At 44.0% G+C, this 12,962-nt stretch overlaps 1 protein-coding gene across 2 annotated transcripts in view; it reads left to right on the top strand.

The window, feature by feature from the left end:
• LOC137670686 (tenascin) overlaps positions 1-5,585 on the top strand; it is a 72,844-nt gene extending 67,259 nt beyond the window's left edge. For both annotated transcript variants that reach the window (XM_068413619.1, XM_068413620.1), the window contains 5 exons: positions 1,431-1,582; positions 2,524-2,620; positions 3,309-3,470; positions 4,781-4,944; positions 5,451-5,585. In XM_068413619.1, coding sequence (XP_068269720.1) covers positions 1,431-1,582; positions 2,524-2,620; positions 3,309-3,470; positions 4,781-4,944; positions 5,451-5,561 — 686 coding nt within the window. In that variant the 3' untranslated portion in view covers positions 5,562-5,585. The remainder of the gene's footprint in view (positions 1-1,430; positions 1,583-2,523; positions 2,621-3,308; positions 3,471-4,780; positions 4,945-5,450) is intronic.
• Positions 5,586-12,962: the final 7,377 nt, after the last annotated feature.

The following is a 12,962-nucleotide window of genomic DNA, read 5'->3' as shown; positions in this document are numbered from 1 at the left end:
GTTCAGTGTTCTGAGGAGATGAATTTCTGGGCAGGTTTTTTTCTCCTCTTTCTGAATCAGTTTTCGCAAAGCCACATGGCATGTCTGTTCCAGCTCTAACAGGACAGCTCTCCAGTGAGCTGAATGCAAGAATAGATTGGCTTCTCTGAAGGTCACTTCACAGCTGACATTAAAAAGAAAAATAAGTTGTTCAGCATTAACTGTGAAACCTTGCCTGTCATTTGTCTCGCTTTTCACGGGTTTCCAGCCTTTCAGACGCAGCAGGACTTTCAGCCGTTCCCATTCTCCCTTCTGCCACTTGTACCAACTTCAGCCCAAGGACCCACAGAAGTGCTAATAAGTCACACAGCCCCGAGACTGCTCACAGTCACTCCTTGTGTAGAGCAGGATGAACTCCACCAACAGGCAACAATCCACAACCAGAAATAGGAGAAGAATTAAATCTTAAGTGACGTTTGGCAAACTGACCATAAGGAGGGACTGAATCGTGTGCTTTCACCCATACGAACGCAGTGTCAGCCTCATTCAGGCAGATGCTTAAGCCTGGCCTTAACTCTAAACATACATTTGTGTGCTATTTAGTGAGAGGGAAACACTGAAATAGCTCGCTGCAGACAGCCGCTTTTCTCCAAATCCCAAAGCTGATGCAAACTCTCTGTAGCTGAGGCACAGGCAGGGATGTGCAACACACTGGAAAGGGAGCAACAGCCACTCCGTGAGCAGCCACAGTTAAAAGATCACCTATGGACACATCTAGAACATCACTTCATTAGACCATTGGCTGAAAAAAGTTAATGGCCTAAGTGAATTAAAAAGAAAAAAAAGAAAAGCTTTTTTGGGAGTTAGAAATTGTTCTGGCTGCAATGATGCTATTAGGTTGTTGTCAGAAAGAAATGCTTAATGACATTTCCCTGTAGTTTCAACTGTTATTGTTTGCTTTGTTTTTTAAAAGCTTGGGTTTATAACGTGTTTAATATTGTATTTGCTAGCAAAATATTCCACATTTATTTATTTATTTTTGGTTGTAGTCCTGTCTTTGTATTTCTGCCTCCCTTTTCTGTCACATAATCGGAGATTGGTGGATTTGATTTTACCCAAAAGCTGCTGTAAATACAGCTCATGCCATTTAAATATTCAGCTGGAGGATGCACTCCTGTCGTAGCAGGGAGTAGTTATTTGACATTGACAGCACTTCCAAAAGTGTAGACAGATGTGCAAAAGTATATTCAAAAGAAAAATGTACATCGTCTGCTGTTTACTGTGAATCTTTTTTGTGCAGGATAGCAATTATGAGCCTGTTCCTGGGCTCTATACCTGGCTGTGCCATTGACCCACAACAGATTTTCATGAGTCATCTGCATTCAACAAGTTCCTTGTAATTGCCAGTTTCTTAAGGACTACTTTCTCTTTTTTTGTGTGTGTGTGTGCAGCTGGTCTTCTCTATCCTTACCCTAAAGACTGCTCTCAGGCTCTCCTGAATGGAGAAACCACCTCTGGGCTCTACACAATTTACCTGAATGGGGACAAGGCTCAGCCTCTGCAAGTCTTCTGCGACATGGGCGAGGACGGGGGCGGATGGATTGTGAGTAAGGGGGAGAGGACCCCCATCACCCTCACGCGCATCTGCCTGTGCTAAGAGCAGGGGTAGCAGATCCCATCCCTGCTCATCTGTGGCATTTGCATAGTGCTTTATTATCAGAGTAAGGCTGACTTGTCTATAAATTTGGGGAATTTTACCTTGCATAGGACACCTAGGTGCCTCAAACAAGGTTACCAGCTCTTTCTGTAGTTGGAGGAGAAAGAGGTGTCTCCAAAGGATGGGTCAAGTCAGTCATTTCAGCACCTAGTAAAAGCACTGATCTCTCTCCACTGGCTGTAGGGGGTGCTGAAATTACCATCTTAGATCAGATGCATACCTTGTAAATAGCTAATTAGGTGAGAGGAGGGTGGACTGACTCTATTTGAATGAGAAAGAGAGTGAAGGAGGTTAAAGCCCAAGGCCAGAGAAAGCGTTTGTTTAGCAGCCACATGGCGTGGTGGCTAGCCAGGCTTCCCAGGCCAAAATACAAGGGACACATCCCACCCAGACTACAAGTGAATGGCAATAAAAATGCCAGCTCTCTGTACTGATGTCCTCAAATCTGAACATGTCAGAGGGACCCAGGGCATAGAAAGGAACAAGGAGCTGGAGGAATGCAGGGCTAGGAGACTAGAGGATGTAGGAAGTCTTGGCTGAGAAATACAGAACTGCATGGGGCTATTAAAAAAGCAGAGAGTGGGAACTAAAAGGCCACGTCACTCAGGGGAGTCTGGGAACCCAGTAGGTAAACTAGAAACTTAAAAAAAGCAAGGAGCATTCAACAGACTTGGTACAATTCAGTCATTGCAGTGAGATTGCTGCTTTGGCTGGTAAGACCAGGGGAGCAGCAATGCCAACCTCTGTGTTTGTAAAAGCCACATTGCTAGTGCCCTTTCTGTCAAAGGCAGTCTGTTGATGCCACTTCTTGCATGTGGTGTTTGCAGGTGTTCCTGAGGCGTCAAAATGGAAAGGAAGATTTCTACAAGAACTGGAAGTCTTATGTGGCTGGTTTTGGAGATCTTAGGGATGAATTCTGGATAGGTAAGTGGCAAGAGTTTGTCTTTTTTTTTTTTTTTTAAAGAAAACACAAAGCCCAAAAGACTACGAGCTACTTTGAAGCCTCCATTTAGTTGGCAAGAGTATTTGTAAATGGGAACATAATCTGCTCAAAGGAGGCTAGGGACAGCATGCTGCAAGGGAGATCAAAATTGCCATGTCCAAGCCAGTCCCACCAGTTGCAGTTCATACATGTCATGCTTCTTGGGTCACCGAACATACCAAACCAATGCTCACAGGAGCTCTGTAAGAAGTCAGGAGGTAACCTGAGAAGCAACTGCAAACTGTCTTCTTCCTGGGCTCCTAGGACACCACCAGCAACAAAAGGAAAGTGGGGAAAATAGAAGTAAAAAGCAAATTTTCAAAAAGATTGCGCTACATTTTATTTGATTGTCAATGAAAGACAATGATGATCACACAGCACAACTTCAATTACTTTTCCCAAAGGCCTACCTGCTACTGTGATTTGAAGGGAAGAGGTCTCTCACTCAGCCTGTTTTTATCTATTTGTTTTTGTGCTAACATTACCCTACAGCTGAAATAGCACACTTTCCCCACCAGTGCTTATACCCTGGTGTATCTGCGCAGGCCAGTATGACCTCCTTTATGGGCTAACATGATGGTAGACAGATAAACATGGGGAGACAAATGGATTGTTCATTTATTTCTACAGGTCTGGAGAACCTCCACAAAATCACTTCTCAGGGCCAGTACGAGCTGCGCGTGGATCTGCGGGACAAAGGTGAGACAGCTTATGCTGTCTATGACAGGTTCAGCGTTGGAGACGGGAAGAGCAGATACCGGCTAAGAGTGGATGGGTACAGTGGCACAGCAGGTGAGATTAAATATTTTTTTTTCTTATTATTTGTAATTTCCTCCCAGTTGGCTCAAGGTAACAGTGTGTGAATGTTGCAGATCATCATCACAGCAGGTACCTCTTATATGTCAGGTGTTTGGAAATATGAACATACCAATACATTTTATGTGTCTGTTTTAAATCCTCCAGTCATTTAGGTGCCACATTTTTATGGCGTGCTTATGATAGAATATAAACAAGTATATTAAAGAGCCACATATCTCATTGGGCCAATGCTTTATTGGCTGTATAAATGTTATACAGCTAATAATAGCTTGGCACAGCCTCATCTCTTGTCAGTGGAATGTGCAGCAGAGTCCTGCTATAACATGATTTGTAATTTTGCTGAACAAATCATCTGCCTTTTGTAATCATACTGGGGCAAACCCTGGAGCCCTTATTGAGTCCCCTTCAGGGCTTCAGAGGATTAAGAGATAAATCCAGCTCCCCAGGATGTCTTAAAAGGAGTTACTTTTCATGCTGCAGGGTGCATAAAACGGACAGCAGAGATGTGTGCGTATGGACTCTGCCCTGTGACCATCACATGAACTTTATTCACAGCTCAGAGGAATACAGACAAAGGATATGCAGCAGTAGTAGAATTAATGTCTATTTAAGGCAAACACACTGATGCAGAGCAATAGTAGCTGCTACAGCTAGTAGGATTCAATCCTACTACTCCCTCTTCCTAAGCATTCAGGTCTAAGATTAATGAATGGAACAACACAGATCCTGAGGCATGAATGTGAGCTCTGCTTCAGGCATATGCTGAAGGCTGCTCCTATTGCACCCATCAGTAAATGGGCACCCAGACCCTGGGAGTGGGAAGTCAACAGTAGGCAGAGATCTCTCTATTTCTGTTTCCAGCTAAAGAAGACAGGCAGCTTTACTGCATGGACCAACTAAGTGTGAATACTCCTTTGGTCTTGACTCACTCCTTCACTCCTTGCGGAGGGCCCTTTGGACTTGGTTTATCCACACTGACTTCTGTACAGGGCCAAAATCCAGCTTTCAGCAAGAAGTGCAGAAATTGAGCTGCATGAAAAACCGTGTAATAAGCTGGGGATTATAGACCACTTGGAAAAATATTTTGACTTGCCTCCAACAACAAAAATTGTGTGCTTCCTTCTGTAGTAAAACAAGTCAATTTTTAAAACCTTAGATACACAGCCAGGCTTTACAGATGGTGCATGGCCCAGGACAAACATTTTCTGCAGAATAATCACTCCCATGTAATCTAAACTGGGCAAACCACTGACTTTGCTCTTTCTTTTGTCTCTCCCATCCAGGTGACTCCATGACATACCATAACGGAAGGTCCTTCTCCACTTTTGACAAGGACAACGATTCTGCCATCACCAACTGTGCTTTATCATACAAGGGTGCATTCTGGTACAAGAATTGTCACCGAGTCAATCTGATGGGCAGATATGGTGACAACAGCCACAGTCAGGTGAGCTTGGTGTTTGGGGGCTTCTGTAACGCATTAGAAGGGGAATTGCAATTATGGATCTGTCTGGTGGTTCAGCTAGCCAGACATCAGAGCACCAACCAAGCCCACTCTCCAGACCAAAGGATCATAGGGAAAGATAAGGGCGATTGCTCACAAAACAAGAATTTAATGTCAGCTGGTGAAATATTGATGTTTTTGTATGATTTTCCAAGAGAATATCGCAAGTGTGCAGGGAACAATTGTAGTTTTCAACATGTGAAACAAAACGTTCTTCCTGCCGTGAAAGCCAGGCAAAGAGTGACAGCTCTGGGGGACAGCACGTGGGTTGGTTTGTACAGGTTGTGCATGCTAGTGGCCAGAGCCCTGTGCTTCCCAGAGCCCCTCTACTTTGTTGTGCCTCTGTTCCCAAGTCAGAAAACAGCCTGCAAGCTGAAACGAGGGCAGTGAAGGCTGACAACAGGAGAAGTGAGTGTGTGACCTCCCACACTTCATCTTTGTCTTTGCAGGGTGTTAACTGGTTCCACTGGAAGGGCCATGAATATTCCATACAGTTTGCAGAGATGAAGCTGAGACCCTCCAGCTTCCGAAACCTGGAAGGACGACGAAAGCGAGCGTAAAGCCCCAGAGGTGGTGAAGGGGCTGTGGGCTGGGTGATGGGGGGAGGGATATAGAGCAGGGGTGTGGGGGGATCCTCTGGCATCACTGGGGTGGTGGGGTGTGAGGAGCTGGTAGTCGTACCAAAGCATCGGTGTCCCTTGGCCCAACAGAGGCTTCTGCAGCAGTCCGAACAACAAGCCTTAAGTGTCCCAGCATTTTCATCAGAGCAACTCTGGCTGCCCATCAGTAATGTCCTCCACACCAAAGACAACGATCTCAAGGGCTGTATGTAGTTTTATTAATTTTTATTTTCTCAGAAAGCCTCTGGGATAAAGTTCCTCCACAGTCTGACTGTCTCTTGGTTGGCCCAGGGTAGGGGAGGGAAAACAGTTTTGTACATTGGTAGTTTGTTTTAGAACCAGCCATATTTTACACACAGAAATGTGTACGATTAATTATCATTATTATTATTATTAGTTATAATTGAAATTCTTTGGTCATTGGAAAGCCTTTTTTTATATATATCAAGTACCACAGAGACGGAGGGGATGGGAAGGGGAAAGCAGTATGTTTTTAAACTTAAGCATAAGATTAATATTATTAATATAATGACAAAGTAATAATAATAATGATAATAATAAGCTAAGTTTTTGTCGTTTTTGAGAGAACCATGCTTTCGGAAACACAGCAGGACAGTGTCTGATTGTAAATTTTTTTTATAAATAAAAGCACAATTACTTTTAAATAAATTTCTACCTTTTTTCATACATGTTGGGTTTGTGCATGTCCAGGGTATATTTGCTTAGATGGGGAAGTAAAAGAAAGTCTGAGAATGATTAGGCTGCTGAGGCCGTAACGAAAACTCTTCCCTTTGTCAGTGATTGGTTGTAAGTATTCTGCTGGGTTTGTTACAGTGAAATGCCCATAAGGATTTGGTTTCTTTTTTTTTTTTCCTGCCCAAAAGCTTCTTACATGTTTTTCTAAGTGTTACTGACCAATGCTTGCTCCATCTAGGTGGGAATAACTAACAGAAGAATACAAAGAAAATACAGAGTTGTTGTTAGGTACCATTGGTGACTTTGAACACTTCTGTAAATAAAGGGCTCTCTTTTTTATATTTTTGAAACCTACATGTAGTTCCTCTGTATCATACTCTCCAGTTGAAGACAATAAAAGATCTTTTGTTTTGATCCAGTCTCTCTGCCCTACTTCAAGGTTACACTCTTCAAACAGAGCAAATGTTTCTGCCTCCTCCTTGGCGATCACTGGAAGGTGTCTGGGAAAGAAGATGCTTTCAGTCAGAGCAATTATGGTCAGCTCTGCGAATAAGACTTGCTGTGAAGTGTTTCAGCATTACTTACTATTAAGTAAGGTCAGATATTGTTGATTTGACACAGGGTGTGAAAAATGTGCATGCATGGGAAATATCACTAAAAAGCTTCAAAATCAGGAGGGAGGAAAGAGGGAGGGAATCGCTTCCCTTCACCCTTAGGTCCCATCTTCCTAATTTTTATATATATTTTTTTAAAATATTGTTATTATTTTTAATTACAATCCTTTGATAATTGCATCTCTGAGCTTTCGCTGAGCATTAGCCCTTGGGAATGGTTATGTCCCAGGGCCATCTTGTTCATGGTCTTGGCTGAAACTTTGGCGTTGCCCCGGAGGAGAGAGCCTGGTGGGGACCCCCCATGCTGGGGTGTGCACTGGGACCAACTTTGCTGTGAGAGATACCTGGGACAGCAAGAATTACTGTGTTGGAGACACAGAAGGTGCTGCAGACGGGAGCGTCAAAGCCTGTGTGCTGTGCTTTATTAATAGTCAGTCTCAGCAACTACATTTCAGAAATGTCCAGTTTCTGTAGGTATTTATAATGCATCTCCTAGGAGCCATCTCACAGAGTGAGCAGCTATTCATCTCTAAGCAGACTTTAGACCCACAGACTACGAGAATGCACGGGGATGGTGCAGAGGATTTACCGGCTGGAACAGGCAATACCTGGCTGAGGCAGTGGGAGAAGTTCCTAACAGAATTAGTAAAACATTGGAGGTCTTCATAGTTTCTATTCCAGCATCTCTTGGCAGCCCTGCTCGCTCTCTTTGCCCCTTTTCAGCCTGGCTACCGGCAGATGGCACGCGGAGCCCGTCTGCCTTGGCCTGGGCCTGCTCTGTGTGGCGGCTCGTGGAAATCCAGCAGGTATCCAGCATCAGTGCAGGCGCTGCCATTCTTCACTCTTGTCTTCTCATACCGTGACATCCAGCACTCCGAGCTTCCTAGCTGTTGTTGGTGTCTCTGCAGCAGTGGTCTTTGCTAGGAAAACTAGCTGCACGGAGTGAAGCGTTGCACTATGGCTGCATGGCAGGAACTTTGCAAGGACACCTCTGAGAAAAAGTTTATTTTTGGCTTGCAGGAGTTAGGTCACAGCAAAAGCAAGTGTGAAAGAGGAACTCCTCTTTACTTTCTTCATGAATATTACTTCACGGACTTTGAATTTCTTTCTCCACCACCCCCCTCCCCAAAGTTAGGCTAGTGAATATCATTTGTTTTGCACAGGGAGCACAAGTTTCCTTTGACCTTCCAGAGCACTGGCAAGAGTCTGAGCTGCAGCACTATATTAAATTAATTCTCTACAATTAATAGCCCATCTTTGGTGTTTGTCAGAACAAATGATTGGCAGTATAAAAGAGAGCAAATCCCAATGAAGAAATATTCTGCACTCTCAAGATACTTCTCAAGTTACTAGGAAATTGCACTAAATCTGTATAACTGGGGGCTTGAAAGCTCTTGCAGTCTGTTTGCAGACGTTCAGAGGAAGGATTGACATTTATGAAATTATTTCCTCACTTCTACTAACATCTCAAAGGTGACTTTATCTGGCTGTGATGTCGTTTAGCTTGGTAGATCCAAACAGGGCTGCTGGAGACGGGCTCAGATTTGTACCTCGCTCCAGAAACGACATGAACACACTGCACAGAAGAAAGATGATACTTCCTGTAATTGCTCACTGACAGATGCCCTGCTTGGTATTTTTCATGATTGCTACTGCAAGAGAGAAACTGGCGTATCCTTGAAGTAACACATGCCAAAACACCCTTCAGAGCTGACACAAGCTTGATTCGGTACCAAGAAGCTCCGCCATGGGCTATTGTAAGGGATATTTGCTTTCCGGCTTTTCTCTCCCCCCTCTCCTGATTGTAGCTCCCGAGAACAGCTTAAAAACACCCTCAGTTTTGACACCTGCCAAGGGTGCACCAAATTACTGTCTGGTTGGTTTGTCAGCTTAAAAAAACATAAGCCACCTTAGTGCTGATGTTAATACCTGACATGACGAAGCGGTTTAGGAGCCTCAAGGGACCAGGAGGGGAAGGATTTCAAAGTATTTAGGCAGCAAAACCCAAGGTCTCAGAGCCACTGAAGGAGATATTTGGGGAAGTGAGTGGGATTTATGGTGTTAGGACTGTATCCATAAGGGTTATTTTTGAGACATGTAGATGGCAAAGCATCTTTTCCAGTGCCACTGCACTCCTTCAGGCAATGTACATGCCCAGCCCTGCAGAGACCCTTATTCATGCTGCAGTCCTAGCAAGATCTCAGACTTGGATTTCTTACTCAGGTTTGGGTGAGGTGAGCACCTCAAGCCAGCTGGGCAAAAGACAGCTGGATAGGTAATTTTTGGGGACTGAGGCTTAAGTTGGTGGCAGCTTTTAACTTATTAAATCCTCTTGGGGATTTAGTGGGACTCGGACTACTAAATGATGTTTTTTTCTGAATCCAGGCATGTGTGTGCAGCCACAATGAATGCGTGGCTAGAGCACTCCAGTGTGGTGTGGGAGATGACAGATACTTTAAATTCCTCCTCTGCCTGAACCAGAGTAAGACCCTAATGCCAGCTCAGTTTGACCCCAGGAGAGCACCTTCCTCTGCTGCCCCATCTCTGGGTGCAGCTCCCTTACCTCTTCTCCTGAGGATGTTCCATTTTGTTCATTAATCAAGGGAATCGATCTCACCTATTGGTGGGCTAAATGTAACCACAAAATCAGGGCATCTTGCCCGAGCCTGCATTAGTGAATAACATTGCAGTAATCTGTAACAGAAGACACCTTCTATTTCTCATCTTTCCTGTGCAAGGATGTCACTTCATCCAAAATTCCAAGTTTGACTTGCTTTTCTTTAAGAGAGGTTGGGCATAACTGGAGGTTAAAGACTCTGTAAAACTAGGAATCGAGTATAGAGTGATCCAGTGGCTGCCCCCTCTACCCATTTGGTCTCAATCTTCACCATCTGAATCCAAAACTGCAGCCTTGAGAAACCTTCTTGCAGCTGCCACGTTAACTCAGGGGGCTGTTAAACTCTCTAGGAGCAGTACTTTTTTCTTTATTTGTCTTTTTCTTGTTTCCTTTTCTCTTCTTCTCCTTCTTCTCCTTCTTGCAAGCATTCTTTGTGCTTAACCTAATGAACCTTCTCTGTCAGACATTGATTTGTAGAAAGGAAAGCTGAACAGAAATGTTTAGGTGTCATCAATAAGCAGCAGCTTGATCCTCCACCCAGAAAATGGCAAGGCGGTGGCATCAGCCTCATAGGTACCTTGCCACTTCATACTTCTGCCTTCCAGGGAAGTGGACAAGATGACACAGGCCTCTGGAATAGAGCTGGGATTGCTGAGACAGTGCTTGGCTGGTTGCTGCTGGTTCTCTGCACTCCGTCAGTAGCTGTAGGCAGGTTGGAAGTAATGAGCAGATATGAGACACCTTCATATAATGTTACATACATAGGATCTTGACAAAATTGTCAGGCAAAAGGATAAAATGTATTTTTATGGGAGTGGGGGGTGGGGGAACCTATATAAAATTAAAAAAAAAAAAGAAGACATGAACCCTTCAGCAGTTTTAGAGCTCCAGGTGGGGATATCCCCTGCTGAGGACTGCCTCATCATTTTCTTCAAAAAAAAGTCTGCTCAGAAACCCTCCTGACTCTAGTCTTTGTTCATATGCCTTTTTCTTGGGTATTTCCCCAGCAGCCTCACCAGGTAAGAAATCTCAGCCTGTAGTGCCATAGCAGCTTTGTGTGGGTACAACATATGTTTGTCTTGATAAATAAGGTGTGGTTTGTCACCAAGAGACTGCAAACAAATATCAGCGAAAGACGCACATATGAACTTTGTTCTTGGAAGGCTGACAACCCTACTGTAAAAAAATATATCTCAATCAAACCTTCAATCTAGAGAATAACAAGACCTCTCTGTGGTGTAGCAGCAGCTGGTTTAGCTGAGAGGGAAACACAGTTCTCAGAAAAAAAAAGAATAAAAAGATGATGTAAGAACAGCTCTGGCTTTCTGGGTCATCCTCAGCTGCTCATAAGCTGTTCCTGGCTCCAGCCCAAGAAGTTTAGGAGCAGCAATACAACCCCGATGGTTGTATGGTGAAGAGGTTTTTACTTGACTAGCAACCTTGGTGAGGAATTTCCACGGGGTTGAGAATGAGTCTCCATCCGGACTTGTATCAATCATGTTCCTTCTGCAAAATGAATCAGTCCTATTTCATTTTGCAGTGGAAATGACATCCTGAGTGGAGGATGGAGCAGGAAAATATAACCATATACAAGCATTTCAACACCTCTGTAATTTAAAGGAAGGTTTTCTGGAGGTAGTAGGAGTCAGAAAAGAAAAATAGAGGAAGTTATTGCATTATAGTTAAACACAGAAGCTGGTGTTCTGCCCAAGTATACAATCTCTGTCTGTCTTTCATCCCTTCTACTCCTACATTTAGACACATGCACACTGAAAATCCCACTCCAGTTTTAGTCACTTCTAAAGTGTGGGGAACTCACAGTCTCAGTGAGATGGTATCTGGAGTTACTCACTTGTGCCCTTTTGGGTGACATTGAGGATAAGGTTTGGGGTTTTTTTTAGGGTAGAAGTCCCTCTTCAGGACCTCAGAAACTGCAAAAGTTTGGGCTGAGCTTTTCAAAGGGGTCTTGCAATATAGGAGGCTCAAGTCACATTCCTTATTGCTGATGTTTTACTTCTCCAACTTGGCTTCTCAGAAGACTGCGGAGAGGAGCAGAAGGGAGAGATCCAAAAAGGCAGCTATGGCTCTGCCATACAGACAGGGGCTTGCAAACTGCCTCCCCCTGCCCAGTACCCCCATTGCAGCTCCCAAGAGCCAGCCTGGCAGCCTCACGCTTGTCAGTCGCTGGATACGTGGGGGAGCCTCCAAAGCCCATGTGCTCTGTGTAGAATGACCACTAGTCACAGTGTATTAACGGTTAAGAGGTATTTTGGGATACAACATGCAATGTAACTAATAGCTGCTGTTATTCACAAATTTAAGGCTCCCTGTGCTTGGATTGCCACTGGGGAAAATTCACACCTCGTGTACCTCCCGCCCGCCTGCCACGCACTGGCAAAACCACTTCAAAGGCGGCTTGTTGCAACATAACGTCTCTGCCTGAAACCATTGAGGATACAGGGGTAGTGACAAAGGCAAAGGGCCTGATGATTTCACTCGTTCACCTCTTTGTCAGGTACTTTCCTCAGACGAAATCGTTCAGCTTCCTGTGTTTTTACTGTAAACTATATGCTGCAAAGAGGAAAGAGAGAAAGAGACCAAGACAGACAGATTAGGAGGGAAAAAACCAACACACAGGTGGTTTCAGTACACATAATCCCTTTCACTGCCACTTTTGTGGCTCCCTTTGCCAAAGGCATCCCCCTTCTTTATAGTTGTGCAGAAAGGGTTAAAAACAACAGCCAACCTGAAATTTTGTCCACTGCTTAAACTGAAACTACTTTCAGGACTGAAAGTGCTCATTTCCTCCCTGCCCTTCCCCTGCCTCTTTCCTTTTACTTTACTTACTGCCTTGTCCTTCTATTTCTGTAACTGTCAGAGAGCAGAAATAATGTGAAAAAGGCTGTTTCTTGTCCAAGTGGAAGAAAAAAAATCCTGGCTATGTCACTAGAGAGCACAACCATTCAGATTTATTCTCAACGATCATTTCCTCTATTTCATCAAACCGATTGTTAAAGTCTCAGCTTTAGGAAGAGTTGGGACTTTTTCATTAATGAGATGTTGTAGGTTTCCGTGCAAATAAGATGCTGCTTGCAAAGAAGGTATTTAGGCCAAAAAAAAAAGCTATCATCTTCCCTATAAAACAGTTTTGAAGGGAATTTTTGAAGTAGCCCCACCCTGAGATGTTTCAAGTCCGTTATGATAGACCCAAGAAGTGTAACTGGCTGAGATAGATAAACTGAAAATAAAACCCAAACACCAAAATCCATCATATTCTGAGTATGCATATACCCTGAGCCATTTGACTTTTCCCTAGAAGATAAATAGTAAAAATGAGCTTACCAGTGCAGGTGGAAGACAGAGTCTGTGTAGGTGTGCCGGGGGTGGAGGGGTGGGGGGGGTATGTGTGTGTGT

The sequence above is a fragment of the Nyctibius grandis genome, chromosome 16 (assembly GCF_013368605.1).
Source record: "Nyctibius grandis isolate bNycGra1 chromosome 16, bNycGra1.pri, whole genome shotgun sequence".
Classification (NCBI taxonomy): domain Eukaryota; kingdom Metazoa; phylum Chordata; class Aves; order Nyctibiiformes; family Nyctibiidae; genus Nyctibius; species Nyctibius grandis.
This window is presented reverse-complemented; position numbering and strand designations above follow the sequence as displayed.